Source organism: Tyto alba, unplaced genomic scaffold, assembly GCF_018691265.1.
Source record: "Tyto alba isolate M040663 unplaced genomic scaffold, T.alba_DEE_v4.0 Super-Scaffold_9, whole genome shotgun sequence".
In the NCBI taxonomy this organism is placed as follows: Eukaryota; Metazoa; Chordata; class Aves; order Strigiformes; family Tytonidae; genus Tyto; species Tyto alba.
Genome location: NW_024881330.1, coordinates 20,309,275 through 20,336,979, shown reverse-complemented (window position 1 = coordinate 20,336,979; position 27,705 = coordinate 20,309,275). Strand labels below are relative to the sequence as shown.

Below are 27,705 nucleotides of genomic sequence, written 5' to 3'. Positions count from 1 at the left end.
GGGGTAGTACCCTTTGCTCTGCTGCCCTCCCTCTGAACACACCAGTGGCTCCCTGCGTCCAACAGGCTCCCCCAGTGGGGACACCAGTGGGAGGTTGGGACGGTGGGGCACGCGTGGAGCGCACACCCATCTCACCGCCAAGACACAACCCAGGACTGAGTGGCCTGGTGCTTTAGGTGGGGTGTCAGGAGGAGGCAACCCCAAGAATGAATCTTCTTTTTAGGCAAATGTACCAGGGGCACATGAGCAACACACTTTTCACTGCAAATGATTTATAATATTTTTCGAATGTCATCTAAAATAAAATCTGTATATTTCAAAAGTGTTCATGGATCTGTATAAACATCTGTGATACATGTGGATTAGTTTATGAATGACAAAAAAGGAAAAAGTAACTTCAAGGGAGGTTTATAATGGAAAATATTGTGACTCCTTAACTGACAGGTCATGACCAGTGCCCTGTAAATTAATATGAGCCAATATGTGTGACCTACAGTGTTATATTCTTCCATTATATCATTTTAAATGTGTTTCCTGTGTTCAAATCCTGTAAGAGTGATACAAAATAAATTTTAAGAGACAGAGTTTTTGTATAAGGACATGACCAGTTTATGTTTAAGGAAAGGGATAGACATTTATTAGCTTTTAAGAAAGATTCAGCTAGAGTCTAGTTCTTTGTGGCAGAGTATTTCCCACTGAAGAGAAAAAGGAAATACACTTTATCTATGTCATTCTGAAAAACATAATTTTATTATTGCTGTTTATTTATATACCACACCACAACAAGCTTCCACCAAACCCCTGAGTTTATTTTCCTTAGCAGTAATGTCTGTTCATGGTTACTCATGTCATTATCTGACTTAGTTGCTTATGTGTCATCTATATTTAAAAAATCTCAATTTCCATTCATATCAACATGATATAAAAATAAAAGCTGATAGAGAATTCTTTTTTTCTAATATGGTCAGAGCAAAAATCAGATTTAACTGTCAAACTTTGGTGACTTACTGAACAAAATTTATTAAGGAGTCTCCTCAAATGAATGCTCTCCTTCTAATGTTCCTTAACATAATACAGAAAATGGCTGCAGAGAAACACATTTTCTGGCTGTTTATTTCAACTGACAGAAAGCAGAACACAAACTTTGTCAATAATGCAAAGAATTCCTAACCAGGTCTGCTGAAATTGTAAACTTTTCTAAAATACTATTAATGATAATCAAATACTTTGACATCTATTAATGTAGACATTCAGCACAAAGTAAACTCTCAGTAATATTTGGGATTGCTATTTTTCTTGTATAACTTTTGCTGATTACGTGTTTTGCAACATTCTGTAAAGCAGGCTGAAGTGAGACCTGAATTGAATAAAATAATATTTTTGTAAGGAAGAACAAATGAACACAGAGTTTTAAAAGAATTTTTACAAAAATGTTATCATTTGTAATTATTTCAAGTTTTTACTTGATGCTGCCTATAATTTCTTTATCTTCCACTCAGTATTTTATTTTTTCTTCTCTAACTTCCCAATTAGCTATGTAAACATGAGCACATTATTATTTAGATTCATATCTAATAAGACATTTAGGTAACTGCATCCTAAGCTCTGAAGGTATAAGGACATAGCTTTAAGAATAATGCCTGAACTCAGAGTCTGATCCAGTGTTCTAGCACTTGAGACATGGTGCTTTTTATTTATCAGGAAACAGTACAGTACAGAAATGTTTCACTTCTTTATGTTTTTCAGACAGTTTGAATCATGAGATGTACCTTTATAAACATGGCAACAGGAGCCCAAATATATATGTTATTTTCAAAAAAGACATCCAGAAATATTCTTTAAAAGCTGTGATTAAGCTTTATATATTCTATTATATGCCAAAGCTGTGTTGACACCTTTCTGATATTTATAAATTGGCCCAGTGAACACAACACTCAACATGAAGCATGAGATCCCCAGTACCTTCTCAGCAGGAGAACATTTGGTCCTCCATCTTCTACCTATCTCACCCCATAACAGCATAGATGTCAGACTGAGTAAGGTTCTTAAATAGGTCTTTTTAAATCATTAGAAAAATTACAAAGTTAGATGTTTTTGATTAGTAAATTGTGAGCGATATTTTTTGTTACCAATATTGTTAGAAATATTTTTTGTTTTGAACGTAGTTCCATATTAAAGAGTCAGAACAATGAGAACCTGTTTAAAAGGAGGACCTCAGTACTACCACTGAGTCTTCTGTTTACTTTTGTCTGCAATCCTGACTTAACTACATGTTTAGCTGTAGCTTTCACTAAATATGCCCTGTATGTTAATCTATAGTTTAAGAAGTCCTATAATCACTTGACTGATTTTAAAGCAAACAACTAACATCCATTGGTGCTTTTGTTTCAGAGATGACTGTAATGAGTCTTAAACATATTCTTAACATTAAACTTTAATGTTGTTGAACAGAATCTTGGCCAAAAAAAGAGAAAGTAATAAACATAAGAGTTTGTGCTTTATCTGAGACAATTCATTTAGCTATTTATAATATCCTCTCTTTTGCAAAAAGCATTATTTTGATGTTCCTTTTCATATCCATCTTAGTAACTGCATACTGTGACATGCAATCCTGGAGGTCTCTATTGAGCAACAAATATATCTCTATTCTTGGTAATCCAAACATGGACAGTATTGTTGCTTTGACAGCTAAAAAAGTTTACGATCGAAACTCAACCACATCACTTTTTTTCTCTACCTTTAAGTGTCAGGTAAGGCCTCTGAATTGGTGCCTCACAATATTTTTACCTGCTTTCCTGATCACTGAATTTTAATCATATGCCTGCAAATAAAAATTTGGGTTCTAAACCTTTGTTTCAAAGACTGTTTTTCCACTGCACTGTTCTATCCCAAGAAGCTTTATTTCACTTAACAAGGGTTAACTGACACAGTTTAAAAACAAAGGGTCTAGCAGAGCCCTGTCCCACTGCAGTGCATGCTTTTAAAGCACAGACGCCTCTGGTCTCCTCTCCAGGAGTGTTCCCTCCTTCACAGAGGATGGCTTGAGTGACCAGGACTGTGGTTTACCTCTCATTACTGGATCAAGAGAGAAAACAGCAGAGTGGGATGAACGAGTTTTTCCTAAATAACGTGTGGAAGTGCCAATACTTGCTGGGAGACTGCCATGTGCTAGGACAGCGATAGGAAGTCAGGACATGCAGTTTTATACAAACAGCCACTGCCTGGATGATCAGAAGACCCAAGAGTCCAAACAGGCTGGACTAAGCAGGACAATACCTAGCCTTTTTTTCCCCCCTCATATTAGATCATTCACTGGAAAGTTCAGAAAATTCAGAGCTTGGTAAAATGGCAACCAAGTCTGAGAGAAAGACTGTTTCACAAGCTTCATGGCTCCTCAGGCAGAAAGTATTAGAAATCTTTAGGATAAAATGCTCTTCCCGTAGGACTCATAACCCAGCTTTTGCATAGTAAAGAAGATGACACAGTTCTTACCCAATAAACATTCAAATATTAAGATAGAGTAAACATCTGCATGTTTGGAGTCTAATCCAAATTGAACTTGAACTCTGATCTTGTCACTAAGTGTGACTTAGAGTGACTTTCACCCACATAAAGTTCTGGTAATCCAAAATGCTAAGGAAGGGTAATATTCTGCATCTGTATCCAGAAACTAAAGATGTATTTTATTCCCTAGGAAAAAAAAAACAAAACAAAACAAAACAAAAACAAAAACCAAAAAACTAAACCAGTAAGTACCCACATTACTGGAATCCTAACAACGTTGCCACTTTTTTTCTGGAATTCTTTTTCATTCTAGTTTATGTCCATAAATTACACAAACCACATTCCAGTTTTCAAAAGCAACGAGACTCATAACCATTATGAAAAGGCACACTCAACATGCCAAAAGAGTCTGTTTATTTCTGAATGAACATGTAATTTGTTTTAACTGAAATCGGTTGCCAAACTCTAGCTGATTTTAGGGGAAGTACAATTATGATCACTGTGGAATTCCAATGTAAACACATACTGTACACACATCTGCATATACCCTTATGTGAAAATAACTTTGGGGCCATCAAAAATCAAGGACATGTCTTGGTCTCTAGAGCAAATCTGGATCAAGAGTTGAAATCAAACTCTTGGAGCCATTGCAAGATACCTCAAATGCTCTCCTTCCACATATCAGTGTGTCCAAGAGCAAAACATCCAGAAAATTGCAGACATCCTTCAAGCTAACACGCTTAACAGTGCTTCAAAACTGTTCCTCCTTAAAAACAATTCCAAATTATTGTTGTAAGAATGTTTCACGAAAGGAGTTCAAATACAAAGTTGCAATGGAAATCTACTTTCCAGGCAGGATTTGTCACCTCTACTTCCAGGCTCCTGTGTGACCCAACACAAAGACATTTCCAGGCTCCCAGTTCTACAAAGAGCCACTGAATGAGTTTGCAAGGACCTGTGACCCAGAGAGTCCTGGGGTTGCCAGCTGCAAATGTCCAGACTCCCAGGTCCTCCAAGGTTAGCAAGCTCTTGGCTCAATTTCAGCCTGGACAGACATGAAGCCAGGAGTTTCAAAGCTCGTGGGAACCATAGCATCCAAGTGCCAAGGTTTCTGGGTCAGCTTTGACTCTTAGGCACTCCAGTTCCTCTGCACCTCTGGGATCTCAGGGAATCCAAGACCTGCGGCACAGAGCCAGCTGATCAGACTGGCTGTTTCTGAGCCAGGATTACATTTCCTTTCACATATAATAATAAATAATAATTCCTGATCAAACTGAAACCTAATTATAAAATTTTGGAAAATTCTTGAAACTACCTGAGTAATAGAGTGAGAACTGGAAAGTTACCTACAGTTAATGATCAAAGGAAAAAACATACTAATGAGGAAATAAAACTATGCCATAAAGAACAGAGGCGCTTGAATAGATCATCTAATGCCAAGTTATAATAAATAAAAAGAGAACAAGGAATAAAGAAACAAGGCAAATAGGTAGTGAAGAAAAGGTTGAAAATTAAAGGTAATCCCTGTATGGACCTACAACTGAATAAACTTTTTGCTTCAGTTTTCCATAAAAATATTTATATGGAGATTGGGGAGGCAGATGATTATTTAACAGCTAGAAATTAAAGCTTCTGCCAACAAATGTCATCTTTATTAGTTGAAGCTTTCTAGAGAAAAAAAAATGTAAAGACAGGACTAATTTGTACAATTCTGGACATCTACACTCAGATTATATAAAGAAGTGCTGAAAAGTCCTATTGTGATGACTGGAAGTACGGACAACTAATCTGACAAAAAGTTAAAAGTGATCAGCTTATTTTACTTTAGAAAAAAAAAAAAAAAAAAAAAAAAAAAAAGCAAGATTTTTTCTCTATAAAATGACCTCCCTTCCAATCTTTAAAATCCTATTCATCTTCCAGTTGTTCAGGATATTCAGCAGAGGTGATGAAGCTCAGTGTGTATTCATCTCTTACAATTATATAACCTCTTGATATGAAGAACAGGAAATTCAAAATTTAAATCACTCTATTAATTCCACCAAACCTGATAGATTGAGAATAACATTTAATGACATGAGAAAAATATGCTAAACTTGAACTAAAACTGTGTTACTAAGAACTAACCTTGCCCTCAAAGCAACAGAGGTCAGTATTAGTATGACGAATGCATATAAAATTGTCAGTGCTTACATCAGAATTATTATATGTCTCAATTTTCACTATCACCAGGTAAAAAATATGTATTTTGTAACAGGATATTTAAACAGCACACTCTGCAACATTATTTTTTATGACTTTAACATTATGCCAACTTTCAACCAAATCAGCCTGTGCTGAAGAGACATTCCTTTTCACATTTGTAATGCAGTTAGCTAATGTTATTTCTGAAGTCAGTATAAGTGGATTCAGTGACAGTAAATAATAAACAAAATGTGATAAAAAGATTCTTCCAAAACATATATTCTGTCATTCAAAGTTGCAGATGTTTTGAGTTTCATTCAATATCCTTCTTTTAAAGCACTCATGAATTCCTAGATGGGACATAATCCTTTTTTGCATCTTACTCTTCAAGACAGTATGCTCAACTAACACAATTTAGGTATTTCTGAATCATAACTGGAAGGCAAAAAAGATTATATATATCTTAAAGGTTCTCTTCTGCCAAAGGAATACCAAAGTCTGCCAAAGTGTACTTGGATCATGTGATGAAATAAGAGGAAAATACAACTTTTTCAGTGTCTCCCTGGTGTGGTGAGTATCTGGAGGAAAAGTTGGCCTCACCAGAAGTTAGACTACCTCCAGATGAAAGCTGATCTGTAGTAACTCTCAAAATCTCCTATGCTAGTAGCAATTGTTAATTCAGAGTGTATTCACTACTCCCAGTCTCACTTGTCTTCATAGTTCCTTGTACCAGGCAACCTAATTATCTTTGGATGCCTTCATACAATGGAGTTTTCTAGCTGCCTTCATTTAAATCCTTTTGGGTGTTGCCCAAAGAAGGAGCCTTGTTGCTGGCTATGAATCTCTTGGGTAACAAATGCAAAACATAGAAGTAGAACAAAAATAAAAACCAAGCATACATTGAAGTTAGTGACAATTTAAATCAAGAATATGCTTGGAACCATATGTTGAAAATTATGTGTACACATGCAAAAGAAAACAATGCCTGTTCTGCTTGTAGTTACAATTTGCTGAACTCAAGAGATGCTATACTGATCTACAGCCAACATAAGCAGAAACAGAAGCAAGGCCAGTGGATATTCCAGTAAGTATAACAAGAAAGAGAAAATATCTTATGTCAGTGAGAGAAATTAATCAAAATCAAATTAGTATTAACATTCTCTAGCCTTAATAACATAAAAAAGGGTATTAAAATACAGATAATCCTACAAGTTCACATAAAACTTTCTTTTTCTGTTGCAAGGAGTGTTTGAGGTAGTGATAAAAGACTGGATCATTTATCTTCAGTTGAAAATTCTTCTACAGTTTTTCAGATATAATAATATTGTTTCTTGGAATTTTCCTATCATTTCTTCTTCCTACAGAAAATCTGATGTGTTTTCTACTCAACAGTGAAATAACGTCTTTACTGCTGATATTCCTTACATTTTTACCAAATTTGTTTGTGCTTATGTATTTTAATAGTTCATTCCCTTACATGCTATGTAACAGAGATAACAGTGGCTTGACCTAACAAGCTAGCTCTTCCAAACTAGAAGACATTTGAAAAAATTATAAATCAAACAAAAGTATGCTATTCTAAATATTTATATGAACAAAGATTTTCTAAGACCTACAGTAAAAAACCATGCAGAAACATATGAAGAGTCAGCTAAAATTGTACACAGTATAGCAAACGTGTTAAATTTGGAAAGATGGATATAATAGCAATATATAAAACCACAATGCTTTCCTTTCTGTATCTGAAAATTCACACAATGTGGGTTTAGGAAAATATGTAGCAACATCAGATTCATTCATAAAAAATCAATTAAATATAGTTACTCGTTCTGCAATGAATGACATTTTGCCTGGGAACCAAGTCAAAAATATGTATGAAACAACACAAGAGTGTTGAGGAATTTGGTCCAAAACTCTGGGTAGAGGCAAATCCCTTTAAAATGTTCATATTTTGTAACCATTTTACAACAAACTCATCTCTGTTATTCATAGAATCATAGAATCGTTTAAGTTGGAAAAGACCTTTAAGATCATTGAGTCCAACCATTAACATAACGCTGCCAAGCCCACCACTAAGCCATCTCCCTAAGCACATCTACACAGTCTTTCAAATACCTCCAGGGATGGTGAATCAACCACTTCCCTGGGCAGCCTGTTCCAGTGTTTGATAACCTTTTTGGTGAAGAAATTTTTCCTAATATCCAATCCAAATCTCCCCTAGTACAACTTAGGACCATTTTCTCTTGTTACTTGGGAAAACAGACCAACACCCACCTCGCTACAACCTCCCTTCAGGTAGCTGTAGAAAGCAATAATGTTTCCCCTGAGCCTCTTTTTCTCCAGGCTAAACAACTCCAGTTTCCTCAGCCACTCCTCATAAGACTTGTGCTTTGGACCCTTCACCAGCTTTGTTGCCCTTCTCTGGACACGCTCCATCAGCCCAATGTCTTTCTTGTAGTGAGGGGCCCAACACTGAACATGGTATTCGATGTGTGGCATCACCAGTGCTGAGTACAGGGGGACAATCACTTCCTTGGTTCTGCTGACCACGCTATTTCTGATACAAGCCAGAATGTTATTGGCCTTCTTGGCCACCTGGGCACCATGCTGGATCATATGCAGCCAGCTGTCGACCAACACCCCCAGGTCTTTTTCCACTAGGCAGCTTTCCAGCCAATCTTCCCAAAGCCTGTAGTGTTGCAGGGGGGTTGATGTGACCCAAGTGCAGGACGCGGCCCTGAGCCTTGTTGAACCTCACACAATTGGCCTCTCACCACCAATCCAGCCTGTCCAGATCCCCTTGTAGAGCCTTCCCGCCCTCAAGCAGATCAACACTCCTGCCCGACTTGGTGTTGTCTGCAATCTTACTGAATGTGCACTCAATCCCCTCATCCAGATCACTGATAAAGATATTAAACAGATCTGGCCCCAATACTGAGCCCTGGGGAACATCACTTGTGATTGGCCACCAGCTCGATTTAACTCCTTTCACCACAACTCTTTGGGCCCAGCCATCCAGCCAGTTTTTTATCCAGCAAAGAGTACACCCATCCAAGCCATGAGCAGCCGGTTTCTCCAGGAGAATGCTGTGGGAAACTACATCACAGGCTTTACTAAAGTCTAGATAGACAACATTCACAGCCTTTACCTCATCCACTAAGGGGGTCATCTTGCCATAGACAGAGATCAGGAAAAAAAAAAAAAAAGACTATAAGGAAACTCCATCATTTTCAACCTGGATAACAATGTGGAATTTTGTTACCTCTGTTGACTTAATGGTCACAAGACTGCCCTATATACTATCTGATCTGGACTTCTCTCATTTTGGAGGACTTCAGAGTTTCTTAAGAGGTCTAATTTTCAACAGATTTTGATTCTGTAGCTCCTAAGAGATGAGCATTGCAGCTTGTGCACCCTGATTACTAGTCATCTTTGAAAATGTAATCTATGTATGGATTTTCAATAACACTAAACAGCCAGCTATCCTGCTGATGTCAGGGGTAGCTCCCACAGCCCCTGTGAAGGTCAGATTTTACATTTTTCTCCTAACACACTTCTAGGCTCTGAATTTGCAGGAGCCTCTAAACTTCAAATGACATATATTAAAAGGAAAACAAGGAATTGCTTTAAAACTACTGTTAAACTGTGTGATTTTCCTGATGGTGATTAAACAAATGGTTTTAACATACATTCTTTATGTAAAATACTATTGGGTCTATAAATTTCATAAATCATTTGGACGGGTTTTTAGCATGATTCATATGATACAGCACATGCTCTGTATTTTACCTGTCATCACTTTTAACCCCAGTGGAGAGAGGTTTTGTTGATAATAAATTCTGCGGGACATTGTAAGGCATTTTCAGTAAATTTCAGATTTTATTTTTCATTTTAAAAGTTAGTTCTGTTAGATGTTTCCATACCTTCTCTGCAGCAATGGGAAGCAATGGGCTGTAACATAACGAAATCTCTTCAGTTTAGGAAAGGTTTTTACTTGCTAAGAAGCGGAAATGGCTCTCTTCATTTGACCACCAGAAGTAGGTTTCAAATGGTTTGGCTTTTTCACAGGTAGTGCTGAGGATACACTGTTGCACAGTATCACTGCCCCTTCGCACATCAGGTTGTATGTCCAGGGCTGGTCTCTCAAGAAAGCAAAAAAAAAGGCCACTTTGGAAATTGATTGAGAAAATGAAATAGCATGGATATGCACAGGAGCTCTAGGAAGTTTAGTTTTCATTCCAATAAAGTGAGGAAATCCATCAAAGAAGCGTGGGTTTTGACGCATTGAGAATGAGGTTTTGATGCATGCATGAGCATCCAGATGCCTAGCTAATTTAAATCAACACCATTCCACTAATCTAGGATAAGCAGTGTCAATTTACAGCAGCCGTGAAATCAGTAACTGCCACACAACAAAAAATTTCCAGACAGCAATGGGATGAGTAACCTGAGAGGCAGCTGGATACTCCTATCTGTATTACTGTGAAGTATTCTGATAGCTGTCATACAAACAACTGAGCTGCCTCAAGTCTTCATTTTACTGTTGGCTGTACTTAGATTTCCCAAGAGTCTAAAGGTACATCAGCTACCGCATGTGTACCTTGGGTTTTCCCCTGGATAATGAGAACAAAATTAATGCTATCACCAAGCCTTCTGACTGCTGTGAAGCTTTATTCACTGATGTCTGTAAAATGTGTTGAGATCCTGAATACAAAAGGTTATGGAAGTATGATCAGTTGTTGCAATTATTTAAAAAATTAGTGCAAGACTCACTCTGCCAATATTAAATAGATCTATAATAGATATATGCATGGCACTTAAGACATGAACACTACTTCTTTCACAATGCCAGAAATTAAACCAGCAGAGTTTGATATGCAGTCTTGACTGCACTAAAATTACTTGAAGTTCTGTTTCTGACATCGCTATAGCTAAGATCTCTTCTTAGATGCTTTATTTATATCAGAAAACGTAAGCAAACTGTTGTTCATAATTTGAAACATAATCATGATAACATTTTCTTCTCAAGCTCGTCCGTAGTTCTGTAAACTTTGTTCCAAGCTAAAAATCCTGTAAATATTTACTGAAATTGCATTTCACCTGTACTAACAACAGATGTGTTCCTGCTCCACTCCATATTTCATTTAATGTGCATTATTCAGTTGTGATGAATAGTGAAGGACAAGTTGTTTAATTCTGACCTTTTTATCTGTGCTCTATAATTAAAATAAGTATCAAAAACCTTCATTACTTGCTTCTAGGTAGTTATACTATAAAATAACTTCTGGATTTAAGAATTGGGCAAACTATTTTTCCTCCATATACAAAATATATCCCAAAGGAAGGCAATAAAAGTCAAATATTATTTGGAAAATACATCTTTAATAAACAATCATTTTGCAAAAAGAACTATACAAAAGAATCACAGACACCTGAAGTTCCTCACTGGTTAGCAAAGATAGCACAAGCTGAAAAATATGAACAGGTTAAAAATTCAAGCAACCAGAGATGGTTTATGGGGAAAGACACTGAAGTAGTTCTTATAATTTTTAAAATTTTATCTGGTCACATTCTCAGTAAGATTTTTTTCTCAGCATGTTGCAGTGCAGAAACACAGAAGTAAAATGTACGTGGGCTTTATGACTGGCATATGATATTAAAAGGCATCATCATCATCAGATGCCAGAGGAATGACAATATAGCCCTATCAACCAAGTCATGCAGGCTCCACCAAGTTCCAAAAAAAAAGACCCTCTAGTTTTCAGATCATGTCTACAACATCCAGAGATGTATTTCTGGTATATCACTAAATAAAACAGTGGAATTTTATCATGTGTTCAGCATGGATCTAATTTTTTGTTTTGCAACATAATTGCTGTAAGAGCTTTTTCTTATTCAGATTGATGATTTTCTTTCCTTTAGCATGAACTAAATCAGGCAGCTAAAAAATATTTTCTTAATTAATCCAAAAACCAGTGCAGTAGAAAAAAAGTTACAAATGGTTCTCTTTGAACTCAGACGCCTCTAGTTCAGTGAGGACAGTTTGCATGATTTTTTTCTATATCAACAACATTCCACATGCATATTCTCTCTATCTTTTTCAGGAAAAAAAAAAAAAAAAAAAAAAAAGGAACTGCAGAAGCAACTGTTCCCAGATAAACAGGACACCAATACAGTGCACTCTTTTCTAACATCTCCACTCTGCCTGTACATGGATATTACTCTTAGACTTCTCCTTCATATCCCAAGATAATACTGGAACTTGATTCTACTTTCACTCAAGTCAGACCTAAGACAGTCAATTTGTAGTAGTCTGTTGATTTTATCAGCAGAAAAATGTTTTCTGGTGACATTTCTTTCAGTTTATGAAAAACTCATTTTTTAAAAAGAAAATAAAGATTAATTTATAAATAAATAAATAGATAAAAATGGGACAGAATACATTGTTTAACCAAGAATTTTAACCTTTTGGATGAAAACCACAACACTTTGGTTTACAGTTGTTGCCCTCTGCCACATAGCTACTTTTACCTGAGGTCTCAAGCCCTCAGGTTGGAAGGTCTCTGACTGGATTATATCTGCTATTTAGCAATTCTGTCACACAAATCTCTCATGGAAATGTCCAAATAATCTGCAGAAAATGTCAACAAAAAATATTTTTTCTATTTTAAAACATTGTAGAACAAACAAAAACATTTCCTGACTAGCTTCAGCAAAAGAAACACAAAAATCTCAAATGTCCCCTGAAAATACATTCCAGATAGAATCCAAAACTAGGTTTAAATTAAGATAATCTGTCTGATCAATTTGAGTGTTTCTGTTTCAACAGGTATCTCAGTTCTTCTTTGATGTTTTAAGGGACTGGAAAGAGGAATAAAAACCCGATAGGCAAAGTTGTGTTTATGGTTTTTTGACGTGAACAAAAATGAAATATAGAAATTTTCTTTATAAAACTGTTCTCAAGGTGTACATCCCACTTTCAGGCCTGAGGAGTGCTGGGAGAAGGCTGTGCACATAATAAAAGCTGTACACAGAATCCTGTCCTCAGATGTACAAAAAAACCTGAGTTTGTCTGCTTCTCACAGACTGGTCTTGAGCCTTCTTTCAGCTGCAGCAAATTGACATTGGCATCATTCCACTGATGCCATTGACGTGATTTCTGACATGCTGTTGTTCCAGGGTTTTCTAAAAGTGGTCTTTTTTGTATTATAAAACTGCCACTGCACATGGTATTAGCTGGTATCTTTCTAGGCACACAGAGGAAAGAACTGGCTGGGCATAGAGACCGTACTATCATAGTTCTTGATGTGGTACCCCACAGATTTATTCTGACACAATGCAGCAATTGTAGAGCATATTGTGAGGAAGCACACCATCTGTTTTCTGCCTCTGCTTTTCCATAAATAACAGACTTCAGCCTCTGTGGGTGCCAGGCTAGCATTTTGCAACATACCCCTTCAGCCCTTTAAAATTCTTCCTGACCATCTGGAAATTTCCTATTCTGCCAAATAGGTTTGTCCAGACAAAGCTGAGGTCTGTCTCTTACCATTAAGAAATGTCCCTACATTAGGGCAGAGGTGTTTTGAATTAGGTGAATCCAGAGAGTCAGTGCCCAAAAGTGGACCTGGAACTTCTGCCCCTCCTGAAAGGCAAGGAGAAGGGCAAGGGGTTGGCATCAGCTGGGTGGGCCTGAGGTTGGGAAATGCCCTTTCCTGGACAGGAACTGAGCTCAGATTTTTACCGCTGATTCATTGTGAGCAGCACCAGGCCAAGCGCCACAGGAATTCATTAACAACACACTCTGGGTGAGAGTCCAGACTTTTTTTTTTTCCCGTTTCTAATCCTCTTGCGAGTATTTAATGATAATGGTTTGAGTTTGTGGAATGTATTCAAAACCTCCTTTGGCTTCATGTTCCCATAGGAAATTCCTGTTTTTTTCTAGCCATACTTTTTGGTAAGGGCTCATTCTAGAAACACCTGGAAAATGTGATAGCAATACCAGACTAAGCCTGATAGAAGCAAACCCAAAATTAATATCTACTCTGATAGAAAAAACACTGAGAAACTCTGACTTAGGATGTGAAGCTGTCTCACAATATAAAGCTTGTACTGTTTTATGAGTAGTACTCTAAAAATAATCTTGCTGCAGCTTGCTTATAGCCTTTCAGAAGGATTTTTACTATGTAAGCGAAAACATGACAGCATTCAAAACCACACTGACATAACTAACACTGAGGTGTCATCTTGAAACTTAAGAAGAATGAAAATGGGAAATTTACCCTAGAACACATTTCCAGTGTTCCATCATGGTGAGTTATAGCCTGGAGAAAAAAAAAAAAAAAAAAGGCTAATTCTAATGGCAAAGGACCAAAGAGTTTTGATCATCATTTCAGGAGCTCTGCATTATTTCAACAGCAAAATAATGAATGAAAATGTTTAAGTAGACTTTAAAAATGCATAAAAAGGAAAAGGATGTCACACTTGGTTCATATTTTACAAATCAAGAATTCATGTCATATCTTCATGTCTATAACAGCGCAGCAAAAAAATTTTCAGTCTTGCTCAATTCTGCTTCTAGGAAATACCCCAGGGGGTCAGTGGCCAAATTACTAGATGTTTCCAAGATGTGTAGGAGTGTTAAATCCTGGATCAAGGAAACTTCTTTTTTTTTTCTTTTTATTTCTAGGGTCCTTAATGCATGTTTTTTGCAGGCAGCACCAGGAGGCATTAAGGTAGAAGGTAACTGCTGCATTTTTTTGGCTTATTGGTTAAGCATTAAAGAAATACAATCAGTAATCCTAGCTTTAAGATCCTGAATACCAGACAAATTATTTTATTTCTGTGTTTAATTTTATATCTCTTTTTAATGTTTCTATATCCATCACAGTTTAAAAGTCAACATATTCATATGATATATAAACACTTAAATACTTAATTCACTCACTGTATACATAACAAGAATGAAGTATTTTTTTGTTTTTAAGACTTATTGGTGGCCAGTAAAGCATGGGCCACAATGATTATCATGCACTGGAAAAAACAGGTCTCTAAGTCATGTGATCCCCTAGATTAACTGTGCAAAGAATTATAATTCACCTTTTCTGATGCTTTGAATTTCTGTGACACTGTTCTCTATAGCAAGGTTCCTACAGGAAGTATCTGGACTTCCCATTCTCATCCACTTATCCAAAAGTATAAAATAGATGTGTGCTTGTTTAGAGTAACAGGGCAATTCCCACTTGGTTCTACCTCCTGTTAAAGTATACCGAAAAGTAGCTATGTGCTTGTGATAACACTTTCCAATGGTGAAATGAAAACAACTTACTTTATAGTGGTAAATCTTGTAATGTGCTAGATGTTTCCTGGAAAGTTCTGAGTACCATCATCTCAAAAGAGGATCCTTGGCACTTTTGGGGTCAAGTCATTAGATCTTGCAAAATCTAAAGTTAGCAAGTTTGGGCAAATGCCTTTCTAATATTTCTGACTTCTAGCTCATCACAGACTCTCCATGGTGCTTGCTTGATGCTAGTAAATTGTTTCGTCACTCAATGGTCAAGTATATCCAGCAAACACAAACAATACCATTGAGGCTGTAACTGACAGATGCGAGAGCATTCCTGGTAAGAGTGTGACATGTTGGTGACCACCTGTACTGCCACATATGGCATTATGGTTCTACTCAACATTTCAGCTGGGTGTCGTCTGCATTTCAGATACTTTAATAACCAGCAAAATTTGGACAATTCACAGTTTCCTCATTAAAACATGCTGACAAACATTTTGCCTCACGTCTGTATTCTTCTTAAATTTTTAAAAAAATAATTTTTCTGTTTTTTTTTTTTAATGAAAAGTCTTACTTTAAATAAAATCTTTCTCAACTATGATGAGTTTTTCTTCAGCAGACTGTAGTACTATTGAAATACATATTATTATGATCTTTGTAGGGCCACACAGACAGTAAAGTTTACAGCTACGTTGTTTCAGGGCATTTTACTGAACATAGTGCTGTATACCAGAGTAATTTTTCAGACTTTTCTGTCACTGCAGGACAAGTTATCTTATTGTATGTGCTTTAGTGACATGTTGATACCTTGGGCAGCACACAAATTTAGGAATTACAACAGCAACCTTCACTCTGCCTGTCAACTTTTGATGAAGATCCTCTATCAACTTCAAATAGGCACACTTCTAGCTCTGAAGCACCACCCCTACCTTCCACCTTATATATAGCCTTTCCAATCTTTTTTCAGGTTCCTTACGCTTTCTCTGAGATGACCCTTTCCAAGAGGCAATAGCCTGTAGTTACAAACTCGTCTTCACCTTCTTTGGGAGTTACCTGTCACGTAACTATTTTATGGAATTCAAAAATCGTAAAAAAGCACTTGAAAAAGCTACATATATTCTTACTGCATTTACAGTTTATCCAACCCAAAAAATTATCACATATATCTCACATAGTTTACCCAAGCATTACATTGTGTCCTTAGAACAGTGTATGTAAGCATGTAATAACCTACAAGCATTTTGCCAGTGAGGTAAGAAGCAGAAACTCAACAAATACCCTGGTTTCAGGTAGGTTAGTGGAGTGTGAAACAAAGCCAGCTTTCTCAGTAAAACTCAGCTAATGAGGATCTGAAATCACTCATTCAGCAGGATAGTTCTCAGTTGCAGACAGAGCTATGTATTATATCTTTGTACAGTGACTGGCACAATGGCTCATCTAGCAGATTAAACTATAAAAATTTATCTTTTACCAACAGTTATTGAATTTATTCTGCTGTAATCATCATTCACCTTTAACGATAACCCTTTGGTACTTGGCAAACTCCTCTTGCCTTGTGTGCCTCTGCAAATAGTTATCTTGCTTACGCTTCGCTGCATAACTCTGGTATTATAACAGGTACAAATAATTAACAGCTGACATGAAGGCAGAAGCCATAACGGTTGAGCTGTACGATGTCATGGAAGTAAACTGTGTCAGAGAAATATACAAAAGGATATTTATTGCATCAACCAGAATTCTTGCAAAAGCCAAGAGATCAAACTGGATCATTCAAGAAAAATGCGAAGAGAAACAACCTTAATCATCGCCTCTGTAGTTAACAGGCTAAAGTGATAAAGAATTTTGCAGTCCATATCTCCTCTGCACAAAAATAGTAACACAGAAAAACTTTGTAGCAAAGCATTGATGGCCTTTCCCATTAACAGGATAGAAGTGACGCAGGAAAGATAGGTGGCCCTTGACCATTTATCTCTACTATGGTAAGTCACACAGAGTGAAGTATGAAGTTTTAGCCAAGGAACAAAGGGGAATAGTTCATTCAGGAAGAGATTAGGTCATCTCTTTGAGCAAGTCTCCCTCTAAGCAGATTGTCAAAATTCCAGGCACAGCACCAAAGGCATCATGGTTCGGCAGCTGCCTGTTACTGCGTTGACTTGCTGATGTGGCCTAGAAGGCCACAGGAATTTCCCGATGAGTTAAGACTGTAGAGGGTGAACATTTAACTATGACACAAATACATATACTTAATACTTAAATGATAATGGCAGTGACCCTAAATCCTCATTTCAACTACTGTCTACATAGGAACACCTGGTTTTCCAAGGCTGTAGCAGTCTTCATTGAGTCCTTTGGTGTTGGAGGAGACTTCAGAGAATGAGGTTGTATGTAAAGCATTTCTGTGAGCTTTCAGAAATATCAAGTCGTTTATACACAGGTTTTTCATAGAAAATATTAGATTTTTAGGCTGGAGAGCCTTCAAAGGCTCTGGAGGGATGAGGAAAATGACTGAAAGCTTGCTGTAACATTTAAAATAGTGGGCAGGAGCACTCAAACAACACCAGTGCTTTTCTCTTTGAAACCTTGCAAGTTCCCTCTTTAGGTTTAGGCTGATGCAGATCATGGATGAGGAAACTAAAAGCCTAGCCTGATCAACAGTGTTATCCCTAAAACAGAAGTTTTGTAACATAGATAGTATCTTTCAAGAAAATCCTCTTGCACACAGAAAGCCTTTAAAGGAAGTTTAGATGTGAAAGAAGGCAAGATCAGTCTATAAATGGCATATCAGCCTGCAGCAGAAATAGTTTTCAGATTCAAAATTGATTAGCACCAATCTGATCATCTATGCTCTAGTGCAAAAGAAGTCATGTTGTCACAAAGAGACAAATTACCTTCTAAGGTCATCTGCTCATACTCCCAGTCTTCTCCCACAGTTCTCCAGTCTTTCCTTAATTTCCTGGCAGGGATGCTCAGAGCTTATCCTATCTCTAGGGTAATCTCTCAAGCCTATTTGCCTACTTCGTACGGAGGGAGAAAAAGAGTGCCAGGACCCAAATCCTCGGGCACAACAGAGTCAGAAGGGAATTCTGCTAACTGGAACAAGTGGATTTTGGTTGTTCCCATACATTCCTATTGCAGAAGGAACGCCTGGTATATTACTTGCAACAAGACAACTAGACAAAACATGACAAATGGCAAGAATTTACTCCAACAAATAAAAATTCCCAGAAGACCTGATGAAAAATTATAACTGTAAAGTTATGACAAATCCTATTTAAGAAGCAGATGTCATGCATGCACAAAGCACAGTCAGGTTTGTCTTGCAACATATGCACATGTAAGGATAAAAACAAGTCTGGGAAGGGGAGTACAAAGGTCCAATATTTTTTCCAGAATATACGAAAATTCTTGCTTCAAATACATTCTGGAAAGGACAAAAGCAAAAGCATACTTATAATTTATCAGCAACCCAGTATAGGGACTCGTTCACACAGAATTAATGCACGTACAATACACAAGGTTTCATCTTGCTACCAACTCTTCTATTTTTTTTTTGAGCCAATAGGTCAATTCCAGAAGAACAGATTAACAGCAGGCAAGGTAAGTAGGTATAAAACATAAGAATGGATTTAATACACAACACTTATAAGCAGATTTCCATGTACCTTAACACCAAACACTCCAAAAATCTAAATGCATATATGTATGTATGTGTATGCATATGTGTGCGCAAGGTTTCCAAGGGAAAGGAATTCTCCAGACTTCTTACAGAATTTTTGATCAGCCACTTTTTTACTCATGGCTCTTCAACCCATATTTTCCAACTGCAAGATCATATCTGCACTTTCAGCCTATTTCTTTCTCTTGTAAGACAGGAGTAGTAACACAGATCATATGATTGACCACGTACTACCATATAACAGACATTTAAAGTACCTTTGCTAAAGGCACAGCTATCACTAGCATAGTTCTCTAACTATTATCCTTTTCTTAATGATTTTTTTTTTTTAATTTCTGCTCCTAGAAGCTAGTCAAGGGAGTAAGAAGTAGGAAATTTCTTTCAATCATGTAACTCCATAGCCTAGAATACTGATTTTCTATACAACTTCCTCAGAGGATTATCAAATGATCTTAAACCTTTTTTTTTTGTTTGGCTGATTGGCTTGTTTATTTTAATGCTGAAAGTAACTAAGTTTTAGAAATATAGAATAGTGCAACTTAAGCATCTTTCCAGCTGACCCTATGCCTGTCTGTACTCATATACTTGTTCAACGCTGAACACAGCCTCACTGTTAGATCTTGTTTAGACAAGGAAGTTGCACTAGTTTGACTTGCATTACTTTTAAACAGGGGTAGTTAAACTGGTGTAAGCCCCTGGATAGACTTCTTATCCCAGTTTAGGAGTGATTTACACTGCTTTAGATTAACCCAATTCCTAACTAAGGTAACAAAAAGCTAAGCTTGATCTTTGTGCAGGAACATTAATGAGAATGTAGTGCAAATAATGTGCAACAATTTATGGCATTTCAAAGTTGCCCTTCCAAGTGAATATTCATCACCCTGGTGTTTCATAACACCATCTAAAATTTGCACATGTGGTTACACAAGAGTAATCTTCTGCTAAAGTACAGCTTGTTTCATAAGGAAAAGAACCCTTCCTATGAAATATGAAACTATTTCAATTTCCTTTTCCTAATCAAACTTCAACCCTTTAACAAGAGAGGAAATCCTTATGCTACTGGGAAGACTTTTACACCAGGGCTGTTTATGCAAGGCATTTGAGCTGCTGGTGCTGAAGATGAGGTTTGCAGCACAGCTAAAAATGTGATACTGGTTCTAGAAGATCTGCCATCTACTTGCTCTTCTTTGTTTGCATCTTATTGCAAATACATAGAAGAGGACTGAACTAAGCTGGACCGTAAAATGAGATGAATATGAGCAGGTTGTTAAGTAGCTTCACCTTTCAGGATATGCTTGCAATAAATTATATTGATAATGACAAGATTATTAAAAATTGCTGGTAACAAAAGCTCTGAAGAACTAGCTGTTCCTCACTAGTCTTCCTGAAAATCCATACAAGACTAAGCTACAATCTTATTCATCTTAGATGAATACAGGTTGGAACAGCAGCTGCTTGACAGGATTTAAGAATGCTGCAAGAATGAGGACCATTCTCACTGTTAGCAGGACAAATATAATCTATTTACTCACCTGCAACCCGCAAGACATGCTTAGCATTATAGATTCATATTCATTGTATTTATCTGCTTGGTTTTTATACATTATTTTAGTTAATAATTTTAAAACCAATTTCCTTCTGAAAGATTTTTTAATCTCACATCTTTTTCTGTAAACATTGAAAGTATGATTAACATACATAAACTGTTAACAGCACAAAATACCTTCCACCAGAAAGACTCCAAAAGAAACACAGAAAATAACATATTAAGCCTCCCAACAGCCTTGTGAAATTGAGTAGTAGCACTATATCTCTGTTAGAAAAGGGCAACAGGAATACTTAAAGTTTATGATTTTCTTGGAGTCACAAGGGAATTCTATGCTACAGCCATGGACATAAGTAAAGCTTAAATCCATTGCACTTATGTGAGTCATTTAAATCAGGAAGTGAGCTGCTTGGGATTTCCCTGGAGTAAATGAAGAGAAGCAGGGACTTCCACAGGACAGTTCAAATAGCTTGCTCTTCCTCTGGGCTTGCTACTGTCTCTTGACACAGCACTAAGAGATTCCCCACAGCAAAGAAAAACCTATCTTGGGTATCTCTGGGTTTTGGCCAGAAATTTGGGTGGGATGATGCAGGCCTAAAATACCCAGCTTTATCATTTTCCCACATAGGCTGTCCTTTTTTTTTTTTTTTTTTCCAAGGCACCCAGCACTGTGAAGTAGAGTTTGCTTCCAAACCACAGAAGGGAATGGGAACGATGAGTTCTCAGCACCCTCAAAATGACACGCCATTTACTTTATATCAGTTTCATTTATAAAAGCTCTCAGTGCTCCAAATGAGATCTCCCACTGGGCATCCCCGTTGGACAGTTCTGATGACTAATAAATGTAATATTTTATTGTTACCAGAAAGTTCCTAATTACAGCTGTCATCACTGAAAATAAACACATTCAGGTTCTACTGCACATTATGATAAATCCTTCTGTCCAAGCATGGGAAATATTTTTTTTAAGTCATTTCCTACCAAATGTGGCTACTCTTCATTCTACTTCTCTGATTCTTCTGCTTCTTAAAAAAAACATTGCCAAATAGGTTATCCCCCAATAATGTAAAGCTTTCAGGCATATCCACATTTGAAGACTTGCCTCTTTCTTGTGAGTACCTCAGAATATCCCAAGGACTTCAGTAATTTGATGAATAAAGTTTTGAAATGCAGGCATATTATTGGCCAAGCAGTTTTTTGGAGGTAAATAAATATTTTTGGTTTTACATTCAAATGTGAATTTTCTTAGAACAAATTTGTTTCCATGAACTTATCTTTGCTCCTTGGATTTGACTTTTATATATACTTACCTATTACGTAGTACATACTATATAAGTAATCTCCCTAATTTGAATCCCACCATTTGATTCTCAGCTTGTTTGTGGGAGCTGCACTTCAAATATCATTGGAATGAGGCTCTGCTTTGGATATGAGAATTCACTGACTGCAAAGCAAAAAAGGAGCATCTAGAACAGTAAATAGCCCCTTGGTCTAGACAAGAAATCCAGGTTCAAGCTGGATGCCAAACAGAAGTCTAGCGGCCAGTTTTGGATGAAGCTTTCTCACTGCTTCTTTTTAGCCTTTGTCCACCTTGAAAAATGAAAGATTTACTGGAAAGCCATCCCTTACACAGACCTGTTAGTAATGTTTATACAAGCAGAATGGCAGATTCCAAATCCAACAACCTGCTTTTATTTGTAAAAATTAACATGAGTTCATTACTGATCTCCTGGTTGTACAGAATATCCAAATATTACGTGGACTTTAAGTTCACATGTTACATTACAAAATGCCCAGTGAGACATAACCATAAATAAAATGGAACTTTTACTATCCTTGTAATAGTTCAACTAGGGAAAATTGGTTTCTTAATGTGACAAAATTTTACACACACTATGGCCACCTCCATCTTTATATTAATATAAATTTGCCTCATAGGATATTATGATAGCTCTTTAGATGTGCCCTATTCAGGGCAGGCTCTGTCAACACTTTTCCACAGTTTCACAGAAAGAGTTACATGTAAGGAATTTTCATATCTTCAGCAAACCATATAAAATCCAAGGCAAAATCCAGCCACTCCACATACATATGAATATTATTACTATTTCATTGCAGTGCTAGGCACTGCTGATAAAGACAGTAAAGAGGGGCAGACTTTCAATGGAGCGCCACAGAACACAGTGACAGACATCTGTCTTTCCAAAAGCCAGTTTCTTCTATACAATAACAGGTCCCCCTCAAAACCTACTTTCCTTACATTTTTAAAATGCAAGTGAGCACTTGCAATGTTACTTCTGCAAAATAAGGAAGTCAACAGAAAGCACAAAGAATGCCATAGACAAATAATTTATCAAAACCATGGTAAGAATAAACTTTAATGTAGACTATCAAATGACTACAGATACCCCAGAAAAATTACTCATAATTTATTTCTTCAATGATTGAATCCAGCTCATCATTTTATACTTCTGTTATAGCTGGTGACAGCACAGGCTCTTTGAAGGGAAAGAGAAGTGAACTGAAGCTTCTTTATTTGGTTTAAGTGTAGTGGTGCCATCAGTATTTGCAGAGAAAAAAAAAAAAAAAAAAGTTTGGATACTGGCTGACCAGAGTTATTGTGGTTCACTTACAACTCAAACTTGTACCTCTGTTTTAGCCTTTTATAGTATACTATCATTAAGCATTTGTTTTAAACTTTTATCATATTCTGCATAGGTAATGATGAGAAAAAAAAAAGAAAGAATGGATCATGTAAAACTCACTTATTACTGCAATAAAATTGTTAGTACTATTTGGACTGAGGGATAAGTATATGAAAAACTCATCTGTATAGCTATCCTGAATGTATACTGAGTCCATCAATACCAAGCTGACTAACAGAAAGTTCCCAAGAAAGACATGATGATAACATTTCATGTAACTCCTCTTTGGCAATACTTAGGCACTGCAATTAAATCCCAAACAGTATCACATGTGCCAGTTAGTTACTGCAAGAAAGAAAATGTGATGAACTGTTTGTTTTGAACTATTAGTATAAACATATTGCAGAAATGAAACCCAGGCTTAAACAATGGGGAAAGTTATCCGGTATTAAAATAAACAGTTCTAGGAAAATCTCTAAAAATGTTTACTAAGTCATCTTCCTCAGAGTAGTTTCTGCGCAGAGCTTTTTGCCATGTTCCTGGTTTGACAACCAATCCCAGTTATGCTGACTATAGATATGCAAATGCTAATGGACAAGGCTGGGACTTAATTGCCTGTAATTGGCTCCCCAAGCAAGTGCATTATTATCTACAGCCAAGCTTTTAGGTCATCAAAGAAGTACTTACAGTTTTAAGCATAAAAATATTGTCTTTTTAAAAAAAAATACTACTTGCTTTGCTTCTAGAAATCTGATCGTTTAGATATCAAGGAAAAACATTTTTAAATTAAATTACTACAGAGTTAAGCAAAACATAACTCTTACAACCCTTCTTAATAAATATTCTTTCAATATTGCAGGCTAGTATTTGTGCTGAGAAAATAATTCACCCTGTCAAACATTGCCTATGTACAATTTTAATTAAAGTTAGATGTATTACCTGAAGTAATAAACGTATTTCCTTTATGTAAAGTCAGAATATAACTCAAATTCTTAAGCATTATTTCTTACTATAACTATTCACTTTCAGTCACAGACCTATAACCATTAATTATTCTTCATTTTGTTCACAGCAGGTGCATTGTAAAATGCTGTTTAGTTTAGCAGCAGTTATATCTGATACTAAAAATCTAGAGGGAAAAATAAATGCAGAGTATAAAAATGAGATGCAAGATATCTACGTAATATATTCATTGCACTTAAGCATTATGCTTGTTTTGAAAGGAAATGAGTTATGGCTGAGACACTTTGTAATGGCAACAGCAACAAAGCAAATTCAGTATTCAGAGATGCTATAATGGAGCTGCATCAGCTTCATTTGTCTAGAATGAGCCATACTCCATCACACAGAGAAATGGGTCCTTTCATTCCAGGGAAAACTGACACATGGAGATACGTGCACAATCCCAGTTTTATGTAAACCCCTGGGAGTTGAGGGTTGGGGGCTGGGAAGGAAAGGAGAAGGGGGATGGATCTGCCCATAGCCAGTTTTACAATCACTGCAGAAGAAAACAGTCCTCAAAAATAAACCCCTTTCAATGGGCTTCCTACCTGTTTAATCACTTCCCTCCAAAGTGTGAGAGGACTAACCCTAACTCAGACATTCACACTCCAGAGACTCATATTTCTTCATGTTCAGTTCACAGTGAAACAGTGATCTTAGTTCAGTCTCTAGTGGACAAACACAGAATAAGTAAAGTCTTATAAGCATGATTCAGCAGGCAATTTGCTGAAGTAAAATCATGTGTGCATAAACACCGATAACAACTTTCCTCTTTTTAGTGTTTGCCTCAGCCTCACAAGGTACAGTAAAATAATTTCCTAAGAAATGCTTTCCTCTACAAAAGACATTCCCTCATTTCCAGCTTTATATTCCCCAAAGCAGACCAAGATATTAAAAAATGAGGAAAGTAGTCTAAAAAATAAATGCTTGGTTATATTTTGTTTCATAGTCACAGGTTTACTGGACAGAGTCCTTTCTCTCTTGCTAGAGCTAGATATGCAAAGAGCACAATTAATTTACCAAGAGATCAGGAAATCATCTCTAAAGATTTTAGTAGGTTTAGGGGGATGGTTGTATATGCTGTTTAACATATTTCTGTCTTTTATCCTGTCTGGATGAAACAAAACTTGCAAATGAGATAGGTAACAGTAACTATGCTAATATAAAGTTTTAGCTCAACTAGTAGAGTCTTCCCTAGATTTTTACTTATCTTCATTCTTAGTATGAACTTGTGTTAGAGTTAAATCATGTAACTCAAATGGGTACATACAGCAGTTTTCTTGTGCCATCTTACATGACTGGTTGCACCACTCAGTTGCTCAATTTTCTAAGTTTTGCCAGGTCAAAATGCCAGTGTGAGAATGGGAATATTACAAGTAATTATATAAAAAGACTATTTGTTTATTTATTTTTACCGGTCTTCTATCCCAAGGTATTTTCATTATCAAGGTATGGACAGGATCCTGCAAGGTATGTAATTTTACACAAGTGAGTAACCCTTTTAAAGTGAATGGGACTGCTCATATGAGTGAAATTATTCATGTATTTAAGTACTTTCAAGCCCAAACTTCAGCTCACACATAAAATACTGAAAAGTTCATTAGAAGTTCAGAGCTATTGCACAATTTCTTAAAAATAATTACTTCTGCTAAGTTACTGCAACACCTTCAAACTAATTTTTCCCTTTCCATGAAAGAATGCACATATACACACACAAATTAAAACAGGCTGTTCCAAGTCCAGTGTAATCTACACAGTTAAAAAATTTTACTGCAGTGTTTTAAGGATGTGAATGCCTATTTGCTTTCTTCTTTCTTTCCAGCAATTAGCTGGGCAGAATAGTATTACAGGATCTATTTATGGAGGAACAATGATATTCTTAACCCAGTGTCTTTAAATGCTGATTTTTTAAAATGCTCCCTTTTGCTGTCAGAATAGCAGGTATCCTGCATGGCATCTGATCTGACGCTGTGAACTATAAGTAGAGTTTATAGGAATACTTAGTAAGTTCTGTCATTAGAGTCTCTGGAGGATTGTGTTCTCTGGCTCACAAACATCCTTGGTCTCTTGAGATAAAGCTTTAAGAAGTTGCTTCTTTCAGTAATGTGAAGAAAATTCTTCACCCAAGAGCAATGTCACTAAGAAGGGTGCACTCTGGCTGAAACATTTCTCCCCTACACAGCCATGGACTAGATCAATCCTTACTACCTCAGTTCTCACAGAAACTAATGAAAACTTTGAACAGCATAAGCATCAGCAAAAAAATTCATTATTGTGAGAAATTAAAAAAAGAAACACTTACTTTTTGCAGCCACTGAGTGTAATTTTCCATCACATGTTCCAGATGTTGCAGTTTCTGGGAAGAGAAATCCTGTTCCACGTGAGGAGCATCTCTCTGAAGAGCATTTGTGTTGTACTGGTCTGTCGTGCTTTCACGACAGTTCCCGTCCTGTTCTGGCAGAATGAAAGTATAGGTGCATTGCCCATGCTGAATCCGGTTAAATCTTCTCCCACTGGCTTCTGGACCCCGACGCTGGTTATTACAGCCTATATGAGCAAGAACCGCTGCCAGGAAAGCAAAGGAAAGGAAAACTGACATGTTATTATTGCTTTCCTTTCCTACTTTAAGACAAACTTTTTCTTCCTCTTTCTTTAAATTTGTTCTTAATTTCCCTTAAAGTCTTTGGGAAAAGGACTGGAGAAGCGCACTTTAGTAATCAAGCTTGGATAAACCGTTACTTTTTTAATTTCACTCTGAGGATAGCTTCCTTAGTTAAAATTTGGAATATTTATTGCATAGTAGTTAAGATTTATTGTTTCCTCTCTGTTACAGTCCAGCATGTAGCCTGCTTTAGTCAGCTGCATATGCATATCCCAGTCTCTTTCCCCTACACTATCTGCTGCAGAACTGCTATTTTCTCTCAGACTTCAGTGAGTTTTATTAAGGTTGCACTTTCAAGCCAAGCTGGAAGCAAGCAGCCTTTCACAAGATGACTTGACAGGAATGCGTGTATGAGTGCGCCCCTATGCTAAGGATGGCTGATGGCTCGGTACAGAGGGATCATCTTACAAACTGGCTGGATGCATGACCTCAAATCATGCATGGCTTTCCAGCCCCTATTGCATACAACTGCTAAGGGCTTTTGATGAATTCACGTAAGTTTAATAAGTAAGGCAGTCCACCTTAATACACTTCATATGTTCACACTGACCTATTAAAATGTAGATAAAGTGTAGAAGTTTGTTGTAATCCCTCTGTAAATATACAAAGCACTGAAATTAAAGATACTTTCAGTTCTGCAGTGCTCAGTAACTATTGAAGAATTCTAAGTCAGGCGAATGACACTTACGGGAAAAAGTTATGTTTAACCCTCACATGCTTTAGCTACTTTTCTAAGAAAATTGTGTTTCTTTAGCAGAATTTCCAGAGAGATTTGTTACAGCATATAATGAAATTAAGGCTGCCAAATCGTAATGGGAAACGGCAGTTAAGAAGCATAATAATTTTCTATGTTTGGCATCTAAACTAAGGTAACTAATTATAAAACAGTGAGGGATGGTGGCTGAACTATTCCAGAATGTCTTCTGTACTACTGCATAGTTATCACATGCAAAACACTTCTTCCAATTTGCAAGTCTGCATGGGCTACATAGGCAGCCCTCATTATATGTAGAAAATTTCTCAGCGGCAACTTCCTCAGAAAAAGATTGTAGTAACTATTTAAGAAACTATTTTATACTTAAATAACGCCTTTGGTATTTCTAAGAGACAAATTAAAAATGCACAGATTAGAAACAGGATTGGAATATTCCTGAAATTCAGAGGAATTTGGATCAGAGTTCCTGCTCTAGAAGTAAGTAGTCTTCT

At 36.7% G+C, this 27,705-nt stretch overlaps 1 protein-coding gene across 1 annotated transcript in view; it reads right to left on the bottom strand.

Annotated features, from left to right (window-relative positions):
- Positions 1–26,734, bottom strand: part of ANGPT1 (angiopoietin 1) — a 162,736-nt gene extending 136,002 nt beyond the window's left edge. The window contains exon 1 of the mRNA XM_033000156.2: positions 26,140–26,734. Coding sequence (XP_032856047.1) covers positions 26,140–26,436 — 297 coding nt within the window. The 5' untranslated portion in view covers positions 26,437–26,734. The remainder of the gene's footprint in view (positions 1–26,139) is intronic.
- Positions 26,735–27,705: the final 971 nt, after the last annotated feature.